At 44.0% G+C, this 10,303-nt stretch overlaps 2 protein-coding genes across 4 annotated transcripts in view; one reads left to right on the top strand and one right to left on the bottom strand.

Annotated features, from left to right (window-relative positions):
• The window catches only part of LOC102028386, a 28,568-nt gene that overhangs the window by 16,341 nt on the left and 1,924 nt on the right, over positions 1–10,303 (bottom strand). Inside the window, exons 3-5 of the mRNA XM_013510076.1 lie at positions 6,284–6,379; positions 6,135–6,162; positions 5,746–5,861 (exon numbers count right to left, since the gene is read on the bottom strand). Coding sequence (XP_013365530.1) covers positions 5,746–5,861; positions 6,135–6,162; positions 6,284–6,379 — 240 coding nt within the window. The remainder of the gene's footprint in view (positions 1–5,745; positions 5,862–6,134; positions 6,163–6,283; positions 6,380–10,303) is intronic.
• Positions 9,529–10,303, top strand: part of Ptger2 (prostaglandin E receptor 2 (subtype EP2), 53kDa) — a 14,397-nt gene continuing 13,622 nt past the window's right edge. For all 3 annotated transcript variants that reach the window (XM_013510326.1, XM_005376782.2, XM_013510327.1), the window contains exon 1: positions 9,529–10,200. In XM_013510326.1, coding sequence (XP_013365780.1) covers positions 10,038–10,200 — 163 coding nt within the window. In that variant the 5' untranslated portion in view covers positions 9,529–10,037. The remainder of the gene's footprint in view (positions 10,201–10,303) is intronic.

The raw sequence follows: 10,303 nt of genomic DNA, 5'->3' as shown, positions 1-10,303 counted from the left end.
AGTTGATTTTAATAAATATATTTAATATTTGCAATGAGAAGTAACAATATGGAACTATTTTTCAATGAAAGACCCACTAGCATCTATCTTGGCATAAGTGCTTATTTTCACTAAAGTTAAACCCTATTATACATGCACTTAATATTGCAGACTACTGTCCATGTCACTAAATGTAGAGCTATGTTTTTTAATTGTTGCATAATAACCCATTGAACAGATGTCACAGTGTATTTATAAAATGTCAGTTACTTTTCTCGTTGTTGAGACAACATACTCAACACCCAGAGTTAAAGGAGGAAAGGTTTATTTTGGCTCACAGTTTGTAGAGCCATAATCAGCTGGCTCCCAGGCAGGGTGGCATGGCAGAGGGGCATCACAGAGGAGAAACAGTTCATCGTGGGCAGAAGTCAGCAAACCAGCAAGCAAAGCAACCAGTGGTAACAAGCAGGCACCCTCTTTCTTTCCTTTATATCTTACTCAAGCTACCCACCCTTAACACCCACACCCTTAGACCTAGCACTGCACTATAACTCAATCCCAGTATCACTTCCTGGATCCCAACAGCACAAAGCCTAGATCCGACCACCTCTGAAAAGCCCCACGTCTGACCACCTGAGTCTTTGCGGGGACATCTAGACACAAGCCATAACATACAACTCCCTTTGACTGACATTGAGGCTTGTTTCCGACCCTAACACATTGTAAACAATCCTGAAAGAAATGTCCTTATGTTCACCACTGTGCTTATCCTTTCAGCTTCACTTTCTTCATTTGTAAAATGAGATAAGGTGCACGAAGGCTTTAGTAGTTTGGGGATGTAGTGCTCCCCCTAATAAGCGATACTCTCATTATTTTTATCATCTGATTCTAACTTCACTAGTGCAAGGATCATGTCAAACATTTCTCGGAGCCCAGCATATCCCAAGTGTCCAGTATTAAAATAACTGACACACAGTGAGTACTTTCTTCGAGCCAAGGCCCCAAGTTCACCTGCCACCTAGGAGGAAGGTGCTACTATTCTCCTGCATTACTGGAGAGGAAGTTGAGGAACACGGAGATTAGGTAACACACCTAAGGAGAGAACTGAAGTTTGCATTCAAAGCAATCTGCCTCCAGAGCCCTATTCCATGCTGCCCAGTAAACATCTGCCTCAGTGTGTTAAGTACTATAAAATGAATAATAGATCTCTAGAAATGAAATCTCTGGATCTTAGGACATTCATATTTCAAGGCCTTCATTACATATATGCAATGTAAGCTATTTATAATGTTGTCTTTAAAAGCAGTATACAAAATTTTATATACTACATTGTCATAAGTATGGGAATAAAAAACCATAGAAGAAAAACTGAAGGCAACTTATCAAAATGTTAATAATGATCACTTTTTAAGGGCCATTTATGAGGGACTTTTTTTTTTTTCCATTTCTCCAAAATTGCTGTAATGAGGTGTTACCTTAAGCAAACAAGTTGATAACTATAACCTTGCTTTGGTGTGAGATTTACTTTTCTACCTTGCCTTTGGTTGAGTGCTTGGAAGCAAACCCCCCCAAGAAAGTAGAATGTTCATGATTACATTATATTCTTTGTCCTCTGTCCATCACCTTAAAAAGAAAATTAGACCCACCCATAGTTTGCTGCCCTGAGGTGAACGGGATGATTCCTTTGATCTATCTCCTGCTCCTGATGAGTAGTATGGTAGATTTGCCTTTCTGATACTTTCCCTCAGAAGACAAAAGAACTGTCTGTACGCTTCCATACATTTGTAAAGCACTTTTTATTGACTTGGGGTTTTGAAAAGACTTTATCAAATTGTTTCTCAAATAACCTGTGAGGTTGAAATAAGTGCCACCAAACCTTGAACACACACATACACACACACACACACACACACACACGCATGCACATGCACACATACACACACACACCTCTACATGGACACAAATGTAGCTGGGTAATAATTTGACATATTAATCTATAGATTTTTTGCCCACTAATTCCTAATCCTCCAATCTTTCCCATTTCAGCAGCTGCTAGGGTGTTCTGTGCTCCCTGCCTCCAAAAAAGGACAATAGAACATAGCAAACACTGGCCTCTGTTCTGGGCTTATGGTTTTCTAGACTTAGGAAATTCAGATCAGAGAAGATGAGGAATAGCCAAGTGTCACCGCCTGTCCCCCAACCACTTCCACAGGCTGTGAAAGAAGGAAGGTGAAGTGCAGAGAACACGGACAGATTAGATGTTAACACAGGGCTATCTTGGGAGATGGCTCAGGGGATCTGATAGCATAGAAGACTCTTGCCTAACTTTTTGTATCCAACCAAGTCATGCAGTCATAAGCAAAATTCTCTCCATCTCGCAAGCCATAGGAAGAGGAAAGTGTTTCCTGGAACCCAAAAGCGATGAGGACAACGAAAGAACAGGACCAGATACAATTCATCTCTAAGGTGCTCCTCTGCTTTCCATCCTGCTGTATGTTTTAATTCTAGAATTACCATTTAGCTCTTTTTTTAACCCACTCATTCGCAATTTACTTAATTCTTAGCACATATTAAATTCAAACTCTAGGCTCTCTAGAAGTCAGTTTCTATTGACTTTTTTAAACTACCTTTATGAAGGAATGACTTCCGGGTGATGGTAGTGAAAGGACTAGATTAAGCAATAAACTAAGGGATGGCAAAAAATCCACGTCTTTAGTTACACTCTTTATTGCTAGGACAAATAGACAAATGATAGTGAGTTACAGACAAAAGAGGTAGGAGATTATCAATAGTTGTTGTACTATACTTAGGTATCTTCAAAGTGGCTTCTAAAGAATATAAATAGAACTATACATGAGTGACCTACTGAATAATCATTCAATAATTCTCAATGGTTATTGTAGGAAACACATAATAATAAACATGGATCCATTTATGAAATAGGATAGGAACAATACAAACATTACAGAGTTATGGATAGATTAGTAGGAAAATATCAATGACTGCTGTAATACATGGTGGTATCTTCAAAGTGGTTTCTCAGAAAAACAGAGATACACAAGAAGGATCTAACAAGTAGTTACAGCCTAAGGGTTGTCAAAATTCAAGTGAGTTGTCTGGGGCGAAAGCCATTTTTTGTAGCGTTTTCTCTCCAGCCTCCCATCGCATTGGGACCCCACAACCAGTTAGTGTCCTCTCCCTAACTGTCAGCACAGGCAGAAGGAATCCTGCTGCAGACTTCTCCGGAGCTCCACCACAGCCTGTACTGTCAGGGGAAGAATGGCTTCCAGTGAGTCTCTGCAGGTATTGTGTGAGGTCCTCCTGGTTTACAGCTTCCAAGCGGCTCTTGTGACCCCAGTCCACTGGACCTCTGACTCTGTGGGCTTAGTCTGCATTCTCATGTTCTCTGAGTCCTTGTTCAGCAGCTGCTCCTCCACTGGCTCTGGACCTTTCTGGTTCTCAAAGGCAGGAGCAAGAGTGGCCCGTTGTATGGCATGTATTCCCAGGGGTTGTTCAAAGTTTGAATGATTCACACACATCCGAGGGCGGGCAACTGCAGCCGGTGCATGGTGGGCCAATTGTGTCACTGTTTCTCTGTGTCATGATAGATCTCAATTGAGTGGCAGTGGCCGGCCTAAGGGCTGGCGTGCAACAGTGCTCGCCGCCGCATGGCTCCCTATGTGCTGGGGGCCCTCCCTCCGGGGGCCTATGAGGCAGGAAGCTAGCCAGCCAGAAGATCAGCGCTCCCCACCTGTGGCTCCCTGTGCTCTGGAAGCCCTCCTTCCAGGGGCCTATGAGGCCAGGAGTGAGCCGCCGGCCCAAAGACCAAGAGGAGGCTTGCTTATAGCACAGCACAGGAAGCAGACAGCAATCAAGGGAGGCAGGAGAGAGAGACCCTTCTGGGCCATGCCCCAGTGACCACCTCCTCCAAATATCACACGTAGCTATCAACTCATCAGTGGACTATCTACTGGACTATCTAAAATACACACCCCCATGATCCAACCACCTCTCCAAAGCCCCACCTGTGCATGAGATGGAAACCATTGCAATGTCAAAATATTTGCTTAACACTGAGTAAAGCATTCTTTTATTAGAAATGGTGCTTATGTGAAATGAATTCTAATCTTCCAATAAGAATGACAGTTTCAAAACCTTGTGAAAAATGTAAGGTTAGTATCCCTATTGTTCCTGATCAGCCTCAAACACCTGGTGAGAACTTTCCTCTCATTACAGGATAGAAATGGAAGAGAACTGAAATCCTGACATCTAAACCCCCACCTGCCACCATGTAGAAAAGAATTTGTCTTCAGTTATAATTATTTTTCTAAACAGAGAGCAGGTCCCTTGCATTTCCTAATATAAATGTAATATATTATTATAGAAAAAGTAACCATGAGAGACTGGTATAGAAAAGGACTACCAGAGAAATTACCATTAATATTTTGTTGAACATCCTTCTAGACACATGTACTATTCTATGCAAATGTATATGCGTATAATTCTATATTAATGGCTTTATATATATATCTTTTTTTACTCAGTAAGTGATAAAGAGCATTTGCAGTAAATATAGGTATATCTTTTTAAATGACTGTATATTCCATTGAATAGGTGTACCATAATTTATTAAATCAGTCACCTCTGGAGGACATTTATTTCCAGATGGATGCAATAATATGTCTGTGTGTGGGTGTCACACACACACCAAAACAAGTACGTCTTTGTGAATTTGTCAGATTATATCTCCCTAAGGCAGTATATTTCTGTGAAAATTGTTTTACACTAAAGCACGTTCAAAATTTTTAATAAGTAATAAAAAATTTCCCAGCAGGAAGAGTGCACCCACTCAACTATCGCCAATAGTGAGCCCATTTCTCTGTATCCTTGCCCATACTGGACTTGTGCAATCTTTTCAAACTTTTCTCAATCCATCAAATAAAAAATAACATTAAAAAAAATAATCCAGTGATTTTCCCAAGTTCTCTGCAGATGACAGGAATCCTGCCATATGCTTCTTTCTGGAGAGCACATGTAATATAGAGGGACCTGGAATTAAATAAGATGGTCTGACTGCCATATTCTTAGATCCATTGTACTAACTCTGTGTGTCCTTGACTAACCCACTTTACCCTCCTATGCCTCAATTTCAGCACATGTAAGTGAAAGGATTTGAAGCAAGTGTTCTTTCACTTCTTTTCCAGCTCGAAGGAGGACCGTGTTGGGAAACACACTATGCGTATCTGCAGGAGTCCACTGTTGGTTGACTAACTCAAGAGCCATTTCCAGTCCCTTCTCCTTTGCCTGCCTCTACACTGTAGGAGGCGGGAAAAGCTCAAATCCTCTTTTGTCAGCCTCCTTTGGAGTTAACGGGTGGCAATATTATCAAATTGAGGTCAATGAGACATGAAGGGAAATCTCTTGGGGTGCTTCTCCCAAGGCTTTTGTTTTCCTGCTGAAATAGACACTCACAGGAGAGCCAGCTGACTGGCTTTGTCTCTCCCTTGTCCCTGTCCCCAGAGCAGACTTGGTGACTGGGCCCCTGGGCAGCTGAGTAGAGGCTTTGTGGGTGGCAGTGAGGCAGAACCCACTTGGTGCCCAGAATCTTGTATAGTCACAGGTGAGCACTGGTTGCGTGAGGACCACATTGCACGAGCTGTGCAAGGCAGCGGGGAAGCAGCACCCGTGGTGTTCATGCCATGAGGGCAAATGCAAGGGCTCAGGCACAGGAGCAGCTCACACACCGTCCCTGCGCTGCCGGCTCACCTTGGTGCATGCGGCAGCGCTCAGGCTTGCGGCTCCTCCAGCTCCTGCCATTTCTTCTCCTTCGGCTTCTTCTAAGTCGAGCGCCTCTGCCGATCTGTGAGGCGCACCAGCTTCCCCTGCAGGACACCCATGCTGCTGAGGCTGGAGGTAGCAGAATACATCCCAATCTGTCATTGCTCTCATCCAAGACCAGCTTTCTACCCCAACTGCCCTTCCCGCTGACCTCTAGTAAACTACAGGCTCAACAAAAGAACCAAAGACAACAAACAGCTTTACACAGACCCCTCCTCCAGCTCCTCCCACATTTGGTAAGGTCTCAGGCAGCCTGTCCAATACAACATCCGTGAAGGTGGAAGTGGTATACACATACATGGGCTGCCTCTAGTCACCTCTGGCTGCTGACCGCTTGACAGGTACCTAATGCAAGTGAGAAAACAAGGCTTTAGTTTGAATTAATTTAAATAGTCACACGTGGCTAGTAGCTAGTTTACTGAGTGACGCAGGCTGACTGCCTAATAATAAATTCTACATTCTTTACCGCTCTTAGTGGTCCTGTTCCTCGGGTTGAATCCAGACTCCAGTTGAAGCAACTGGCAACTTCATAGGAGTGAGCATGGAGGCAGAAAGCCAGCATCTGAAGAATAACAGGACCAGGTGACAGAAAGAGCCTGGGTCCTGGTAGCTATCTCCACCAGCACAAAGCCTAGAAACTTCTTACATGAGAGAATATAGACCTGCGAGCGATGGACTATCACCGTTCCCTTTCAATAAACCTTTTCTGAAATGAAGTGGAATAATCCATGTCTAGGATAGTACAGGACATAGACGCTATTGTCAGAACTCGACTTGAAAAAAATATATATTTATACATGCATAGCAATCCTAAATAGCCTTTCAGAAGAGGCAGATAACATAAGTAGAACGATGAACAAGAATTACTTGGCTTTCTCCTCACAGTTATCTTTGGCTTGTGTTTATCTTTGGTTTCTTTTGAAAAATGACCTACATGAAGTAACTTGCCTTCCAAAGTCCTTTCAATTTATGGATATATAAGTGAAAACTATGAATTTTAGACTTGGTAGTATGTTAGAGTTCTCCAGAGCAGCAGAACCAACTGGATATGTATGTATATACAGTATACGCATATATACGTATACAGTATATCTATACATGGTGTATGTTTAGTGTCCTATATATATAGCTACATGTCATATAACAGTGTTCCAGTCAACAATGGACTGCATATTAGATGGTGGTCCCACAAAATTATATGGCTTAGTGACAGCATAGTTATCTTAGTTTACACAAGTACACACTACAGTGTTTGCCCTACCACAAACCTACCTATCAGTCCTTGCACAGTTCCAGGTTAGCCTTGGTCCCCAGGACCGCACTGCATGAGCTCTGAAAGGTAGCAGTGAAGCAGCACCCATGATATTTCTGCACATTCGTGGCCCTCACCCGCTGTCACTTATGTGCTGGCTCACCTTGCTGCATGCAGTAGCACCCAGGCTTGCAGTTCTTTCAGCTCCTGCTATATATTCTCCTCGGGCTTCTTCAGGCGCTAAGCTAAGTGTCTCTGCAGATTTGTGAAGGGTGCAGCATTTCTGAGGCCTCTCAGACATATCCCCGATAGTAAATGGCACATGACTCTATACACGTCCACTGGTAAAGTCAGTGACATAGGGTTCTCGGAGCTGATGTCCCAGTGGTATAGATCCCAGCCTGAGAACTGCAGAAACACTAAGGACTGAAAAAGACGAATGTCCTGGTGCAAGCTGAGAATTCGCTTCCTCTACCTTCCTAGCTCTATTCAGACCCTGAAGAGACTGCATGAAGCCTATCCATTGAGCAGGGCCATCTGCTTTCCTCGGTCCACCCCCTCTTCCTTCCAGAGCACCCTGGCAGACGTACCCAGAGACACTGCTGAACCAGCTACCTGGAAGGTCCACGGCCTAGTCGAGCTGACAACAATATTAATCCTCATGGTGGTGTCCCCAAACACGACAACCTCACAAACAGGAATTTAAAAATTAGCAAGGCGTTATGATTCAGCTCTAGGATTGAGGTGTTCATCTGTTTTCTGGTAAGTTCTAGTCGCTTTGTGAACTGAAATTGTGTTGAGCTGCTGACACTAAAATTAAAAATGGGAAGAAGCAGTTTTTAAACTACAAGATTTGGATTAACAGGAACAAACTTGATGGCCTAGAAGAGCTGAGGAACTGGGGATGCCAAACTAACCCTTGCAGTCAACACAGAACACAGCTGAACTGCTAAACCAGAGATATATAGCTATATATGATACATAGATATAAGTAAAGATATAGACACAGGTGTAGGTATAGATATAATTTCTCCATCTGAATGCTGGAAACAAATTTTTAAAAGGCATTTCAGTGTTTTAAAAGGAGCTTCAAGCATAACTTCCAAAAGGTAAGGCACTTCCCAGACTCCATACCGTCTCCACGTATACCACCTTTCATGCACCTGAGAACATGGAAATCCCTGCTCCAGTGCTGGCCCAAGCTCACTTCTAGGGATTTATGCAGGCATTTTTTCCCAGCAAATCCAGCTCAGGGTCAACTGCATGTTTGGGGTACATATCCCTGGGTCCAATGGCTTTGGGGAAGGCATGTGGACAGAGCTTGGTCACCAGGGACCAATTGTCCACACACCTCTGTGCAAGTCTTCTCACTGTGCTGGGTTAAGTCAGAGGTGGAGATTAAGAAGGAAAGGGCGAAAGAGTATGGGTGTGAATATGGAGTTACACACTCGCTCTGTTATCCACTAAAGCCAGGGACACCACGTACCCATGCAAAGGAAAGCTAGAGACAAACATACAGGGAAGGGTCAATCCCCCTTTGTTATAAAGGGGATGTATGAAACTAGAAAAAGCAAAAAGAACACCTGGAATGCACAGTGAAATTTCATGACTCTCGCTTCAGCAGCACACATATTAAACTTGGAACAATACAGAGAAGATTTGCACGGCCCCTGCTCAAGGATGACATGCAAATTTGTGAAGCGTTCCATATTTTGGGGGGCTGGGGATTTAGATCAGCGGCAAAGCACCTGCCTGGCAAGCGCAAGGTCCAGAGTTCAATTCCTGGTACCGAAGAAAAAACAACAACAACAAAAAATCTTTAGTAGTAAAACCACAGTGCAGGATTTGTGTTGTGAAGCAAATTCCTAGGGTTTCTCTACTGAGAAATAATTGATCAAGCTTCCCCATTGTTTGGGGTTGGGTGGGATGAGGTTAGGGTGGGGGAGCCACCATCATTGATTGGCAAAGATTGGTGATGTTACTGACCTGGCACTTACAGCCTGAAAAGATACTGCCAGGGTTAGACTCCCGTTCCCTGCGAAGTTTAGGGTTTGAAGGAGGGGTTGCAACGGGAAAGCAAGCCTGCAGGCTGTTCAAAGGATCCAGTGCCTTATGCTTGCACTATTTCATTGAAACGCCCTCTACACTTCAGTCTGCAGGCCTGAATCAAGACAGGCTGAAATAGTCACAGAGGAAACAGACTGAGCAGACAGTAGTACCAAGGTGTGCTCTGCAGCCGGAAGCCTTTAATACCATGGCTTCTTCTCTTGTCAGTTCTTTCTGCAAATCCTTCTAACTCCTTCGCCCTCTCCAGTGGGCAGAGATTAAGAAGTGAATATGAGCCCATGTGAATATGATACGGTAATTATCCATATTGTCTGTCAAACTGGATTTTTTTTTTTGAGACAGGGTTTCACCAGGCATTTCAGGCTGGCCTTGAACTCACATCGATTCTCCTGCCTCAGCCTCCCAAGGGCTGGGATTACAGACAAGTGCCACCACAGCCAGCTCAAACCGGATTTTTAGTTTTGCTTTATCTTGCCTGTTTTCACAACTCCATAGTTATGACGGTAGCTGATAGACTTTTTCTTCTTCTTCTTCTTTTTTTTTTTTTTTTGCAGCTCCGTTTGAAACTTGCCCATTATCATCCACGGCCCGGAATGAGTCTTTCCAATGAGCCCCGCACGGTGAACCGAACTTGAGAAGATTCAGGCCTGAGGAGCGCACCAACCGTTTTTTACAAGGCTGAGCTTGAAGAGAGAACGATGGTGTACAGTAGTGTTCCAGCTGTGACCACAAACACAACTCTACACAATTACATGCACATTTTTTTCCTTTTCCTTTTTTTCTTTTTTTTTTAAGGTTGCTTACACAAGTGGTTATTTGTTATGGTGTCGACACAGGAAAAAGCAAAACGCGCTGGTAACCGAATCAGATCGGCCCTGGCCTGCGTGCTTTGGTTCCTTGGATGGGCTTTTCACTTCCTCCCAAGTGTGTGGTCCCGCCCTATCATCTGGGAATGTCACACACATACACACACACCCCACACACAGAGCACTTTGGTGCTCTGCAAGCTGTTCTTGGTTCTTCCCATCTCACGGGATCAGGTCCTCTAACCTCTCCGTGGTGTGGTGAGTTGCTTTGCTTTCCCGTAGCCCGGATCGTCAGCGCGTCCCGCCCACACCCCAGGGTGCCCGCACCCCTCCCAGACGGCTGTGGCCTGGCCCGGCCCGC

Source organism: Chinchilla lanigera, unplaced genomic scaffold (assembly GCF_000276665.1).
Source record: "Chinchilla lanigera isolate Chin_1 unplaced genomic scaffold, ChiLan1.0 scaffold00008, whole genome shotgun sequence".
Taxonomy (NCBI): Eukaryota; Metazoa; Chordata; class Mammalia; order Rodentia; family Chinchillidae; genus Chinchilla; species Chinchilla lanigera.
The sequence above is the reverse complement of the archived record's forward strand: the minus strand, read 5'-3'. Positions and strand labels throughout refer to the sequence as shown.